Source organism: Malus domestica, chromosome 01, assembly GCF_042453785.1.
Source record: "Malus domestica chromosome 01, GDT2T_hap1".
Lineage (NCBI taxonomy): Eukaryota > Viridiplantae > Streptophyta > Magnoliopsida > Rosales > Rosaceae > Malus > Malus domestica.
This window is the reverse complement of record NC_091661.1, coordinates 19326599-19340892: the sequence shown is the minus strand read 5'-3', so window position 1 is coordinate 19340892 and position 14294 is coordinate 19326599. Positions and strand designations below refer to the sequence as shown.

The window sequence follows — 14294 nt, the reverse complement described above, 5'->3', positions numbered from 1 at the left end:
CGTGAGAAGAGCAAGGGGCACGGGGTTGCCTTCATCCTGTCTAGAAAACACGAAGTTCCAAAAGATTGAGATGCACGCATGCGGGTATTCAATCAATGATGGTGCCTGGGATTCCAACCTTAGCATTGATTGAAGGGGGCACTGTTTGGATTAAAAGTTAACTTTGGGCTCAAGAAAGGAGCTGGCCCGAAAGAAGGCCCAAAGGGAAGATAGTCGAAGCCCAGAAGGCAGAAAATGGCCTTTTCTGACTTGGTGCAGCTCATGAAGACCACTTGCTTACCTACCCAAAGGCCAAGTGGTATAGACTGATCAGCTACACAACCCATAAAGTACTTTATGATGGCAGTCCATGTAAAAAAGTCGATGGGTCATCACCCTCAAACCGCATTCGGGCAAGGCTGCTGCTACAAGGAGCCAAGCCGAGTTGTCTATATAAGAAGAAGGAGAAACCATGAATAAGGACACTCAAACAAACAAACAAAAGCAAAAACTCTGCTCAAAACCAGATTTGCCTTCAAAACAAAGCTGTAGTAAGCCTTCATCATTTTCGGGACAAGCCTTCATCCCCCTCGGGATAACCCTCTCTTCAACCCTTTGTAATAGCTCTGCTACCTTGTTCAACCTTGCTGTAGTATCGATTCATTTTTTTTGTAATATCTCTCTCTCCCTCTAAGCTTTCAGACCTTTGACAAAACTACAAAGATAGGAACCTGCAAGACGAGCAACCTTACCTGATAAGGTTTAACCTTGCCCGACCTTCTTTGCTTTGTTTTTGTCTTTTCAATATGTTGTATACTTCCAGTTATATGCAAGTTATTTCTAGCAATATGACTATTAAAAGGCTTTCTCAGTACTTGAATCCGATTTGAATATATCGTCAGTGTTCAAACCAGATCCAAGTCCTAAGCCCTCGGGCATGTAGATCTGATCAGTTAAAAGTCCTTGGCCTCAAGGCATAAAAAAGAACCTTATGTGGACTTAACCCATCCACGACAGTCCTTGATAAACGAGAAGTCCGAAGTTACTTGGGGCGCAAGTAATCAACCTACCCTCTAGTTTTCCTTCTATTATATCATGATTACTATAGAAAGCTTGAGCATGGAATGGATTCTAATGGAAAGCCTCAAGGCCTACACCTAAGGCCCCACAAAGGCATCCATTTGGATTCATTCCGTTCAGCGATCTAAAGAGTCTAAGTATAGGAATGAACTCTGATAGGAAGCCTCAAGGCCTACATCTAAGGCCCCACAAAGGCACCTATTTGGGTTCATTCTACTTCTTAGACTCGGGTAATCAGAAGTATAATAGTTAGAAAACTCCGGCAATCACGAGAACAAATATGATGTGTTCAAGCATCGGTTTAGTTATTGATGGGAAGCCTCAAGGCCTACACCTAAGGCCCCACAAAGGCACCTGTTATAACTAATACGGTTTCTTGGATACATACGTACATGCAACTAAAGCGATATCCATTTTACATCTGCCATGCTAAAGATGGCAGTGGCACGCCTGAGCACCTAAATGTTAACCTTGATTGTGAGCCTCAAGGCCTACACCTAAGGCCCCACAAAGGCACCTCTCAAAGTTAACGCTGTCCTTCTCTTTCAGCCTTGCCCGAAGAGTCTTGCCCGACAACGCCCGACAGCGAAGCAGAAGCCCGACAGCAGCCCTCAAACCGGCGCCAACCTCCAGGGGAGCTATGTGCTCGTCGGCCAGGAGACATCCCCGACGGAAATTCCTGACGCGAACAGCTGCGAGTAACTTGCAAGTCTTTTCGTTGTTGGGATTTGTAGATAATTTAATTTTATGGCCCAAGTTCACATTTTTAGTTCAAGTATGCTTCATAGAATTTAATTTGTTTTTTCTATCTTTTTTGTTGTTTTGTGATAATTGGCAGATGTTACCGTGGTGTTTGTAAGTTTTTAACTGCTTTGGTCTTGTTTTTTCTGTTTTTTTTTCCTTCTTTTTAATGTTAACTTGTGTCATTAATTTACTCCAGTTTCAGTTTCTATTCCCTTAATTTGTTTGCAGACCAGTCCTCCCTCCCTCTATCTCTCTCTAAACTATTCCTCTGTGGTACTTCAGTTATCAACAGAAAATTGGCTAAAATGATCTGAAATTAAGTTTCAGTCTTTTAACTGATCGAAATTATATAGCGACAACATATTAATCGACAAAATGATCAAATATCGACGACATATTAAAAATCGTATCATTTCAGCAATCGAGATTTATAAAAAAATCATTTTGACCAATTTTTTCATAACAAGAGCCACCACAATTATTCTACAACATCAAAGTTGATCAGATGACTTGTTGGATTCTTGATCAAGTGCTTTTTCAAGCCATGTCTCAGCATCTTCCATAATCCCAGGACTAAGCCTCACCATCAGTATACAAAACTCAGTCTCACTGAGCGCACCATCTCCATCAAGATCTCCTTCCCTAACCATACCTTCAGCATCCTCCTTGCTCATCCCCTCCATCCCGAGAAGCGCCGAATTCTTCTTCAGGCTCTCCGACGTGATCAAACCCCACTCGGGGTCCGCCAGAAGCCGGAAACCTCCACATAGTTCGGACACGAAAGTCTCCACGTCCAGCTTCTCTGCCATGACTGGCAGCAAGTCTTGGTATTCAGTTGCTGCTGCGGACTTCCTTGTGGTGGTGCCATTGTTTTCCATGGTTTGTATTTCTAATGTGGTTATAGCTAGTGGAAAATGTGATGCAACAACAAATAGCAGTAGGACTTTGTAGAACTGTCAAGATTGAAAGCATATATAATGCTTTAGCTTAATGCCTTTTATAAGCAATGGAAAGTCTCTTTGCTTTTTACGTAGCAGTTAAAATCAACATATCATTTTGTGTGTGGAATTTAGTGATATGGTAGATTCCTAGGCTATGAGTTCAGCCCCTATTAATAAAAATTGGAAGAAAAAAAAAATTCAGGTGTAACCGTAATATTGTCATATAATGTTGCTAATTCACTTGTTATAATATAGACAATAAGTGTATCATATTTTAAAATATTAAAGAACTGTTAGTTTGTAACACAACCCGACAATGTAAGAGTCATACAGAAGAACGTTTGCAACCTATGATGTTGAAAGTAGATCAAATGGACGGTTGATTCAACAAGTAACAAGACATGTGAACGGCCTAAAACTATTTGAAATTCCGAAGTCAATTGTGGTGCAACATCTTGATATCCATTGTGATCATCTCATCTTGATTTCTATTTTTATTTTTAATTTTTTGAGGTCTATACTTTTTTTCCTCGAATTTTCTAGGAAGGTTCTTTGTGGTGGGGGAAGAGGGACCTTTGTGGCTTAAAACGTAATCTTCAAAAATAGTCGTGAGCCATTTTTTTATTTTTTATTTTGGTGCAATTGTCCGTGAGCTTTGGCTTGCTTCTATGAAGCTTCCTTTACTCTCTTGTAAATTTGATTGGTTTTGGATTCTTCTACTTTGATCTGTCAATAACAAATATCTGCCGTCCAATTATTTATTTCTTTTGATCTTCTCACTAGCGAAAGTCAACAGAGAGAATAAAGTAAAGGGTACCCGACCTCAGAGCATTAAGCACAACCCCATAGGTCGGTAAGAGTGACAAAGGAGGAACGGTAGGAGGTGAGTGTTTTTTTATATTCGAAGTATAGGGAACGGGATCCCCTCCGGATTCATATATACTGAGTTTGCTGAGCAGGTGATCCATGCCGTTGAAATTTGATCAAAAGATTAAATTATTATAACTTTTAGAGGCCCCCTGTTTGTAGTCATTTGATCAAATTTCAACGGTTCGGATCGCCTGCTCAGCATGCTCAGTTTTATTGGATCCGGAAAGGATCCGGTTCCGAAGTATAGTGCGAAAGTCGAACTCTAAATACCAATGTAAAATATAAAGTGTTCAATCGTTAAAGTTAGGAAATGGATCATCTCCGGATTCATTCCTTCTAATCCACCAAGTTCGGGGATCCGAACCATTGAAATTTGATTCAACCGCTACAAACAAGACCCCATTTTAAAAATTATAATAACTTTAGTCATTTGATTAAATTTTAATGGTCCGAATCTCTGAACTTGATGTATTATGAGGAAGGATCCTTTCCATGAACTTTGTTATTATATGTATTTTATTAGGCTTTAATGAAAATAAAGCCCGACCATACATAAGCTTGATCTTGTTTAAGGAATGTAGTGAGCAAAGCAAATCAAAAGCTAATATTTATAGGGGCGTATTCAATTGGAATCGTGAAGGGACTTTAATTATTTTAATGAATTTAGGGTATTTAATTAGAGTTTTAAGTTATTATTTGAAATTCAAGGTGTATTCAATCAAAATTTTAAAATAGTTTATTAAAATCCTTAAAAATCTGAATGTATTCAATTAAGATTTTAAAAAGTTTGTAACATTCCAATTGTATTCAAGTAGAATTTGATTTTAAAGAATTTGAAAAAGTTGAGAAATTTGAGGGAATTTGAGATATTTCAAAGTGTATTTTAAGTATCCACAAATCTCACATCTACAAATCAATTAAACTCCTTAAAAATCCATGGATTATAAATTCATTGAAATCTCTCAAATTCCTAATTGAATGCACCTTAGTTAGTTTACAAACAACCCAGTCGAGCTTGAAAAAGTTATTCGAGCCGAGCTTGAGCTTGCAGTTATGAGTTTTTTCCGAGCTTGAGCACGAATAACATTATTTGAGCTGAGCTTAAGTACTGTGATAATTTGTTTGGCTTGACTCATTTACACCCCTACAAAAAAATCAAAACCAAAAACCATTATAAGTTGTTTTCACTTTCAAGATTTTGTTTTTATTCAGTCTCTTCATTTCTTTTTCCCTTTCCCACCACCATTTTTCATTCCTCATTTCACTCCATACGAGTTTTCTATATCTCAAATATAAAAATGAAAACTAAAAACTAAAAATAAAATGATTATCAAACTACCTCTGAAGTTATTAAAGATGTTCATAATAAAGTGAGAATTGATTACTTGATTAGAAGACACTCCAATAGACAAACTACTCAGTTAATAGACATTTTGAATTTAACATCAATCCATAAGTAACACCATCTCCTTTAATTTCATATACCTAAAGGGTGGGGGATAGTTAATAAGAATGGACAAAGGCTAAGTCACCATCTTCTCGTCCCCATCAAGAACCAAAGCACCTAGCACCGCCCCTTTGATTGGGAGTCAATAAGATGAACTTCCTAATTTTCTTCTTGTCAACTTCTCATGGATCAAGTCCATATCAATGTCAAATTCTCCAACTCTCAAATGGTTTGTTTGTACGTAATACCTAACTTGAATCGAAAGCTAATATATTATATTGTCAGACTCTGAATAAAATCTTTTCACATTGATACAATCATTAAAACGAACTTATGACTCTGACTGAGAATCTGAAAGATTGAAACATTATATGCCGAACCGTCTGACAAAAGGATACCACCATCCAAATGGACAATCAAGAGTTTCTTTGTACACGATGATTAGAACTTATGAACAATCAATCAAAACGAATTCCACATCGCAAACTGAGTATCTATGCTACCAATTGATCTTAACAATCTTAAATTTTTCAAGAACAAATTTTCCTTCTTTGTACTTCTGCAATTCCTCATAAGCTTTGACATATTTCCAGCCTAACACCTCCCCACAATCACAGCAGTGTACATCAGCAACCGTGTGGAGGCCTGTGATCAGATGCCGATCCTCCTTAGGCCCTACAACCACGTTCACTGCATGGGAGAACAGAAAGCCCCTGCCACGGCTTGCCTAACATAACAAAGCAAAGCATATCATATATATGACACAATGATCTTCAAATATTTGCAAACTACTCCATATATATATGGTGTTTAAATTATATGAGATAACTCCTAACCTAATAGAGCCAATTCGTAACTTATTTCCCCACCCACCCTCATCACTTGGTCTAACCCAGAAGGCTTATCCAACTATTAGGACTTGCCTACAATTTGGTTATCATTGTGGTGGTATCTCAAGACAGAGATGCATTTTAACTTGCATGGTAGTGTGTAATTGGTTTAAGATACTGTCGCAATGATCCATGTTGTAGGTAAGTTTCTCTCTTTGAACCGTGCATTTATTTAGAATTCACTAATCCACGAGATGCATTTAACTAATAATTCATCTACTCATTGGTAGCCTGAAAACATTGACATTATAGAAACCCAAAATTCTTTTCTCTGTAACAAACTTTGGTTAACATAACGTAGTAGAATATTTCTGACAAATAAACATTTCTACAACAGAAATCCATGATCTGTGGACTCAAATGTAAAACTCCAGACCAAATTTTCAATGCAATGACTGAATGACACACTATCCAATCTGATGCAATAACCTAATAGCCACAACAGTTGCCATAAACTGCATAAGAGTATAGAGGTATGGAGGAGAAAGCACATGCGTTTGGATCACCTGAAATGCTTTAGAGACAATATCATCATGACAGCAAACATGGGTCTGGCACTTGTAGCAGCCATACAGCCTTGGCCCAGATAAATCACCCATTGATTGGAGGATTAATTTGCTTAATACCAGCGAATTAAACTTTAACTGCAGCAAGAAAGTTACAAAACAGAAAGAAATTAAAGTCAAATCTAATTAAGCTTGATATTAACCATCAAGAAGGCTGATCATCTTGATCTGCATGCAACAGAAAATTAAGCAATCACCCAATTGAACAAAACCATTGAAGCCCAGGCATCAATTATTGAGATGATAAATAATATAAAACTATCAAATGAGGAGATATTGCATAAACAAATGGGGATGATTAAGACAGGATTCTAATTAAGTAAGCTTTTAAGATGTGTTGTGTCCCAATCCACCCCTAATTAAAAGGAAGAATCTGGAAGAAATAATTCATATCAGTAAAGCATTGTTGCTTCTTACCTGCCTGTCCACTGCCCATCCACCAGAATAAAAACTGCAAAAAGCAAAAGACTATTTCATTTTTCTCCTCCAAACAATATTATTTGAGAGAGAGAGAGAGAGAGAGGGGGGGGGGGGGGGGTTTGATTAGTACCTTGGTCAAAGGTGAGGTAGGGTTTTGGGGTTTTGACTTTTGAGCGATCAAGTCACGATTATTCTCATGAGACACGCCAAGTGGATTGGATTAAACAAAGATTTTTTTAATTTTAATTTTTATAAAATTATTTAACATTTTATTAATGTTTTTTAAAATCTTAAATAATTTTTATTTGTTTGATCTACTTGGCACAATATCGTTGGTTGTATGGTTTCACATGTGTCACATTATAAAATTAACAGACAATTTAACAGAATCAGAAGGTAGGGACCAAATTGTTGTGCAATGGCCAAATTTAACAATCACGTTGATCGACTTTTAAATTGAATGATTAAAATGATGAATTTGATCAATTTCAGAGATCATTTATAATAAAAATAATTAAAATTATTCAATGATATGATAAAGATTTTAACAATTTTCTTATATAATGAACAAAAATTATGTTAAAATCCAATATATGAAAATAATAGCATTAAAAAATAGAAAAATCCAGAATGAATAAAATCATCATATTAGCTTATAAGGGTAGATTTGTAAGGAGCCCTTGATACGTTACCCCTTTCCCTTTGCTGCGCGCCTTCGTACCAAATCGCTCTCCCGCTACCGTATTTACCTTACACTGCCACTCTCTCTCAGTCTTACAGAGCAACACCCGCAAAACCCCAATTCCCCTCTCTCGCTTGCAAAGTCGGATTCTTTAAGCTTCTCCCTCAACTGTACGTCTCCAAATCCTAATCTCACTATTTCTCGTATGGTAATTTGTAATATTTCGTTTAATTTAATTTTTATTTTCCTAGGGTTTTGAGCCCTGAAATTGGGTTTTCTCTCTATCTGATTCGGTGGGTCTTTTACACATTGTCGTTGGGTGATTGAGCTGCTTCTCCTTTTCCCAATTTTGATTTTGTTTGGATTTTTGATGAAAAGTGGGTACCTTTTGATTTTTGTTTGATTTTTGTTATTCTTAATTCAAAATAGCGTAATGGTAATTACTGTTTAATTGTGTTTTTAGTTTTCTGTATGTTAATGTGATTTGTTGATGGTAGTTTATAAGCACACACAATGTAATGACATCTCGAAATCGAAAATAATTTCAGAGAAAGGGGGAGATTTGTGGTTAGAGGCTTTAGGAAATGGAGTTCTGCCCAGGTTGTGGTAACATGCTGCAGTATGAACTGCCGAATATGCACGATGCGAGATTCTTCTGTCCAACTTGTCCCTATGTAGCATACGTTGATAGGAAGGTACAGCTGAAGATATACATCTTTTTTTGGTCATCTGAATTATATCCTAAGTTCTCTTTCTTGCCTTTTGAAGGGTATGCGTAATGTGATAGCTGGTTTTCGTATTGCGCTTGCAGGTGAAGATTAAAAGAAGGCAGCATCTAGTTAAAAAAGAGATACAGCCCATCTTTACCCTGGACGACTACAAGAATGCGCCCAAAACTGAAGGTTTGTTTCATTTTTCCCGCCCAAGGGGTTTCATGTTTTTCTCTTTCTTTTGGTTCTAGTAATTATCAAAGTAGGAATATTTGTTACAAGTAGTGAGAAACATACTCTATTCGTTTCGTTTCTTGATTCACAGTTGAGTACTATTAATGAGGTTGCAGTACTGCAGTGTACTCGTAGTATGCTCATTCTTTTTCTAGCTTTTTACTTTGTTCTTCTGTGGTCTATAAATCCTGCCATTTGTTTACGTTTCTTGGTGCCTCTCTGGAATTCACTGCGTGGTCTCAAAGCTATGTCAACCTTGTGAAATGATGCCATTGGTTGAATGGGGTTTGGTATTTTTGCTAGAATAGAATAATTGCGTATATATCAGACACCGGATAGGATTTGTCTGTAAACTTATTGGTTAGGCTACCTAATTTTCCTTTGTTGTTTTTCTTGTTCATGTTGTCCTGTTTCCTTAAGCACTTGAGGGGGATTGTTGAGGTCTTAGCTTCTGAATTGGGTGGAGCACCCAGTTCTCCAGGTTATGCTTTCACTAGAAAGCGAAGGTGAGTGAGGTTTTGTTACGGTTAGCTGTGAGGTTTTGATTGGACAAGGTTCATCATCAGAGGGAGTTCATACTCTATAGAGGTATCCGTGAGACTGAGATTCTTGTCTCATGAAAGGCTTAGTTATCTTAGTACTCATTAAAATACTTTTTCCTCATCTTGAGTGCCCCGTTTTATGTTCGGAACAAAGTTATTGGTCGGGTTTATAACTGGTATGGAAGGTTATAAGCATTCATGACTAAAGAGCTAAAGGTTACAATCTCTGATCCAGTTTGGAAACTAATGGGACGTATCTTTTGTGCCTTGGGGTTGAGGGGAAGTTGTTAGAATGCTGCACATGTTTCTTCATCAATTTAAATGAAAGTCGACTTTTGACTTTGTGTCAGGTTATGTCTCTTAACCTGATTGGTGATGACTGGAGAGAAATCCTAGATTTAGAAGCTGATATTTCTATAAAAACAAAATAACCGTGATTGAGGACACAAATGATGAGAGATATTGACGAGAGATACAATAGCAAAATCAGTCATTCCATAATCTTCTAAAAGGTTTGAGCTAGCACAATTAGTGGATGTCAAACACAGTTGTAGGTGTGGGAATTGATGTCAAAATTTGTTTTGTGTGTGACAATTGATTCAGCGAAAATATTCTTTGTTAAATTAGTTTACTGGATTTAGGTTTAGGTTATCGTGAACTTTGCATGGTAAAACTAAACATTTTTTCTCTAACTGGAATGAGGTACTGTTCTTGGCTGTACTACACATCTGCTGTAGTTGTCTTTTGTCATGATGTTTGTATCAATCTGGATTGAATCATTGAACTTTATGATAAGTGTCGAACATAAATTACATACGCCCAAGTAAAATTTGGATGTCGAAGCATAAGACACTGTTATTCTTGACTTCATTTTGTTGTTCTCCAGTTGATGCTAATGGCCTGTAAAATATTGTTGTACAATTGCAAATATCTCATGAGATGAGGTCTGACTTCTTTTTGTTCTCTCTTTTCTTCTCTTCTCTGGCAGAACCGTGCCCAAGATGCGGGTTTCCTGAGGCGGCTTACAGGACACAGCAAACACGATCTGCCGATGAACCAGAAACAAGATTCTACAGGTGTATGAACAACAATTGCGGACACACATGGGTTGATTACACTTAGTCTGAGAATTTTGTGTTCTTTGAGTTGCTGATCCCTTTTAATTGCTCCATTTTTGAGTTTTGGCCAACTGTGGCGTGATATTGTGAACTGCTTCAACGCATGGAAATAATACTTAAATGTTCATTCGTACATTCTTCTGTTTTATCTTTTGCTGCAACGACCATTCGTTCATCAATTTTATCAAAGCATTCAATGACTTAATGTGCAGCCGAGTTTGCAAGCTCGTACCTGCGTAATCAAGAAGGTCGAGCTGACAAACCCGAAGCATTATGTTTTCGGTTCTGATTATCGATCTGCAAAAATGAAGTTGAGCATGCATTAACAAATCCGGTATACCATTCATACTCAACAAACAAAAGTAACAGGATATCAGCACAAAATTTAGTTCCGAGAAGGTTCAGTATTAGTGAACAGCCACTTTCTTTTTATCCATCCATCTCTTTCTGGTCGTTTCCAATGCTTTCTCCCTCATCCTTGAAAGTTCCTGGAACCACCGCTGGTACTGTGCCTCAATCGTTTCGAGTTCCAACTTTAAATCGGCATCCAGATCATTATCTGCCAAAGATAGTGAAGAACAGCTGCTTGTCAAGCTTATATCTTTCGATAAATCATGTTCATGCAATGGAAATTCCAAGTTCTTTATGATTCCATTCACTGGGAAGCCTCCTCCATTGCTAGAGTAATCGCTCTGCAACTTGCTGTCAACTAAATATGAATACCTCAGCTCGAGTTCAGAAGTATTGCAATTGACAGATTCAACTGCTTGGTCGTTTTTGGTGGAACCATCATCAACCATTACCTCAGAGTGAACCGATACTTTTGAATGTTCAACGGCAAAATCAGCAAAGCTTGGATAAGAGGTAATGCCACCGTTAAAATTGATTGTATCAGGTTTATCACAGGAGCTACCATCTTGCTCTACCATCGAACCAGCAGGAGCACCGGATAGCACTGAACCCCACAGGCTTGACAACGAGGGTTTTCCATTTCTATAGACTGGGGATCTGCCACAAAGACTCGTTGGTCCACTTGAGGAATAATCAATTGAGGGCTTCCAACCGGGTAGAAGTTTCATTATCAAGTAGTCAATAAACTCAGCAATGAAGGCCACATCGTGATTTGTTAATTCCAGTTGTTCAACCATCTCGCTCGCCACAGACACTGCTGTATCACTAGCAATGTAAAAGAGAAAATGTATATTCCTTGCCTTACCTGTAAGATACAGAAAAGTCATGCTATTACATTCCTGACAGGAATAACAATACTAAACATAAATTTGGATATCCACTCTCCCAGTTTGCTTACTCACCACATGCATCAGCTATACGCAAGGTTAATGATACTGAATCGTCATCATTTTTTATCCCACTTAACCTGAACTCGTTGTTCTTATGTGCCCTTTGAAATTCCAGAACCTGTGGACTCCCATTGTTGCTTTCTGCACATGTGCTTATAGATAGCTGCTTGTAGTCAGTATCTATGTCCATGGAAAGAGGCCCGGACTTTGGTAAATTTGTCGCTTTCAGACTCTGGTTAGGTAACTGGAAGGGATCGCGGATTGGTTCCTTTGGATTGTCAACTTGAAGGAATGCATCTTTGAGCAGCTCTTTCGCCGAAAGCCTCTCAGATGCTGGAACCAGACATTTCTCAATAAACCTTTTGATTTGGGGGTCATTCACCTTACCAAGGGCAGCAGGTTTAACGCCCTGCAAAGGAACATACAAGAAATAAGATTCCTGAGTGGTTCTACTTTATACAGCCAGCAGAAGAAATGATGATAGTTCTGATGACTCCTCAACTTACAGAGGTAACCTTCTTAAATATTTGAGCAGGACTTTTGCATTCACAATATGGATACTCAAAGGTAACCATCTCTAACATGCACATTCCGAAGGAGTATACATCAACAAGTTCATTATATTCCTCCTCATAGAGCTCTGGAGCCATAAATTCGGGAGTCCCTGACATAAAAAAAGGAACAGTTTCAGTACTTGTTTAGACGGTTTAATCAAGAGAGAACATCTGGTTTCATAGATTTCTTACCAATCACACTGCGAGCAGTAGGCTGCTGCATAACAGTTGCCAATCCAAGGTCTCCGATTTTAACTTCTCCAAGATTTCCATTAATGAAAATATTATCACATTTTAAGTCTCTATGAATGATAGGGGGGTTATGACTGTGGAGAAAGACTAAACCTCCGAGAATCTGCCTTGCCCAGTTCCTTATGGCCTTCATATCAACATTCTTATGCTTCTTACGATATCTATAACCAAAAGATGCGCAATTAGTTTGATTTCATATAATGTAGTCAAGCAATCCAAAGACAATGAGAAGGAATCAATAGAACATACCGCCTTAGGCTTCCAGATGTGAAGAGCTCCGTAATCATGTTAATCGTATTTTTCTGATCATCCACCCATGAATTATAGAACTTAATAATATTGTCATGTTTCACCGATTTCAGCAGATGGACTTCAGAATACAATTTCTCCAAATCTTCTGGCGATCGCAAGACAGCATCAATCTTCACTTGGTTCCATGCCACTTCTATTCCATCAACTTCATCAAATGCCTTGTAGCTGCAAAAAATATGAGGTACCCAAAATTTAAAAAAATAAAATAAAATTCTTGAATTTAATCAAATTTCTTCCTAAAAGTAACGAAATCCGGAAAACAAGAAGGAAGAGAGAAAAAACTGAAGAGAAAAGGTCTCAGAACCATACACAGTCTTGAAGGCACCCTTACCCAAGATTTCATTGTACTGTTACCAAGAAAATAAGAAAAAAAAAAGAATTAAAGGAGAATTATATGACTAAATGAAAGGGGAAACACAATCTTCTCATATCTAACAAACAATAACAATTCATTTGTTTCCTATAAAATTGGCTCGAAAACAAGCTGCTCAATCTGATGAAGAATCTTGCAATCACAGATACAATCTGATACCAGTTCATTTGAAAAAACAAAACTAATTATTCAACCAAACAAAAGCAACAAATTTACAAAATGTACAATCTATTCAACATAAATTAAACCTTTGTATCAAATGTGACCACTTACTACACGAATTTCAACGTATCGAAATCATATGAAGATATCGAAAACAAACAAGAACTAAAATTGCAGCTTGAACACAATCATTCTTCCACATTCCATTAGCATTTCCAATCCAAATTGCAAGTGCAAGTTGTGATATTTACCCGAACATATCGATTGCTTGGGTCCTTCTCTATAAAATCAGCCTCTTCATCAGGGAGCTTCACCACCGGCAACTTCCCATTGCTTGCTGGCGATACCAATCGGACCCCTGAATTCATTTCCTGCCAAGAACCAAACAACTACCAGAAAGATAAGGACTTTTTTTTTTTTTTTTTTTTTTTATATATATAATTTTTTTTTCTCTTAATATATAATTTAGTGGGTCAAAATTTTTAATTAGAAAAATGTATTTTTCTCTCGTTCAGCTGAAGAGAGCAATCGCCGTTGATCGGGCCAAAAAACGACGACGCAACAGCAGCTCATAGAAAGCTTCGGAGGCGATGCAGAAGGAATCGAATGCCGATTGGAAGCGGAATCGGCATTCGATGGCGGCGGACGGAGGCAATGAACCGGCTGAGTTCAAAACCCCAAGTTCCATGCAATGCGATTTTTTCATTCTCTACGCGAATCCCGTCGCGACCCACCTCGCGAAAGCCATCCTGAAGCGAACCCAAGTGGCGGAGAGGGGGTCAGAATCGGCGGTGGAGATCGAGCATTGGGATTGACCAGACGGAGGAGACCAAAGTGGCGGTGAGAAATTCGACCGTTTGGGTGGGGTGTTGAGAGATGGGGGACCGCAAAATCTGAACCGAGGAAAAATGGGAGAAGATGGTGAGAAGAAAATGGGGTTGGAATTTGAGAGAGAGAGAGAGAGAGAGCGCGGACGTGCGAAATTCAAGCTCAAGCACACACACTTGACACTTGTGTGGTTTTTATTTTTGCATTTTATTTCTTTTATTTTAGAAAAAAAAAAAAACTGATTGCATTTTTTTTAAACAAACGAGATGTCAAAATTGCTACGAAGACA

The 14294-nt window shown here is 37.9% G+C and overlaps 4 protein-coding genes across 14 annotated transcripts; 1 reads left to right on the top strand and 3 right to left on the bottom strand.

Moving 5' to 3' along the window:
* Nucleotides 1–2294: 2294 nt before the first annotated feature.
* Nucleotides 2295–2681, bottom strand: LOC114823896 (calcium-binding protein KIC-like). The gene has a single exon (XM_029099670.2). It carries the CDS (start codon nt 2679–2681, stop codon nt 2295–2297), a length of 387 nt encoding a protein of 128 aa, XP_028955503.1.
* Nucleotides 2682–5401: 2720 nt separating this feature from the next.
* On the bottom strand, nt 5402–7048 carry LOC103416657 (protein yippee-like At4g27745). 2 transcript variants are annotated; one of them, XM_008354977.4, is made up of 3 exons: nt 6935–7048; nt 6458–6595; nt 5402–5788 (listed from the first exon to the last, which is right to left on the bottom strand). In XM_008354977.4, the coding sequence occupies exons 2-3, from the start codon at nt 6548–6550 to the stop codon at nt 5561–5563; spliced, it is 321 nt and encodes a 106-aa protein (XP_008353199.1). In that variant the 5' UTR covers nt 6551–6595; nt 6935–7048; the 3' UTR covers nt 5402–5560. The 2 variants fall into 2 exon arrangements, with proteins under 2 accessions (XP_008353199.1, XP_008353139.2); XM_008354917.4 differs by lacking the exon at nt 6935–7048 and adding an exon at nt 6715–6831.
* A 548-nt stretch (nt 7049–7596) lies between these two features.
* LOC103416823 (uncharacterized) lies at nt 7597–10358 on the top strand. 4 transcript variants are annotated; one of them, XM_029099656.2, is made up of 5 exons: nt 7601–7789; nt 7871–7996; nt 8168–8314; nt 8431–8521; nt 10094–10358. In XM_029099656.2, exons 3-5 carry the CDS (start codon nt 8204–8206, stop codon nt 10225–10227), a joined length of 336 nt encoding a protein of 111 aa, XP_028955489.1. In that variant the 5' UTR covers nt 7601–7789; nt 7871–7996; nt 8168–8203; the 3' UTR covers nt 10228–10358. The 4 variants fall into 4 exon arrangements, with proteins under 4 accessions (XP_008353293.1, XP_028955489.1, XP_008353412.1 ...); XM_008355190.4 differs by having other exon boundaries at nt 7620–7789; nt 7871–7912; XM_008355071.4 differs by lacking the exon at nt 7871–7996 and having other exon boundaries at nt 7597–7789.
* Nucleotides 9861–14194, bottom strand: LOC103420405 (probable serine/threonine-protein kinase WNK10). Of its 7 annotated transcripts, none has more exons than XM_070818073.1 (9): nt 13429–14194; nt 12952–12989; nt 12580–12807; nt 12271–12491; nt 12031–12188; nt 11537–11933; nt 10646–11439; nt 10456–10520; nt 9861–10314 (listed from the first exon to the last, which is right to left on the bottom strand). In XM_070818073.1, exons 1-8 carry the CDS (start codon nt 13543–13545, stop codon nt 10464–10466), a joined length of 2010 nt encoding a protein of 669 aa, XP_070674174.1. In that variant the 5' UTR covers nt 13546–14194; the 3' UTR covers nt 9861–10314; nt 10456–10463. The 7 variants fall into 7 exon arrangements, with proteins under 7 accessions (XP_070674174.1, XP_070674173.1, XP_008356716.2 ...); XM_070818072.1 differs by having other exon boundaries at nt 9861–10378; nt 13429–14174; XM_008358494.4 differs by having other exon boundaries at nt 9861–10378; nt 10650–11439; nt 13429–14174.
* Between the last annotated feature and the right edge of the window lie 100 nt (nt 14195–14294).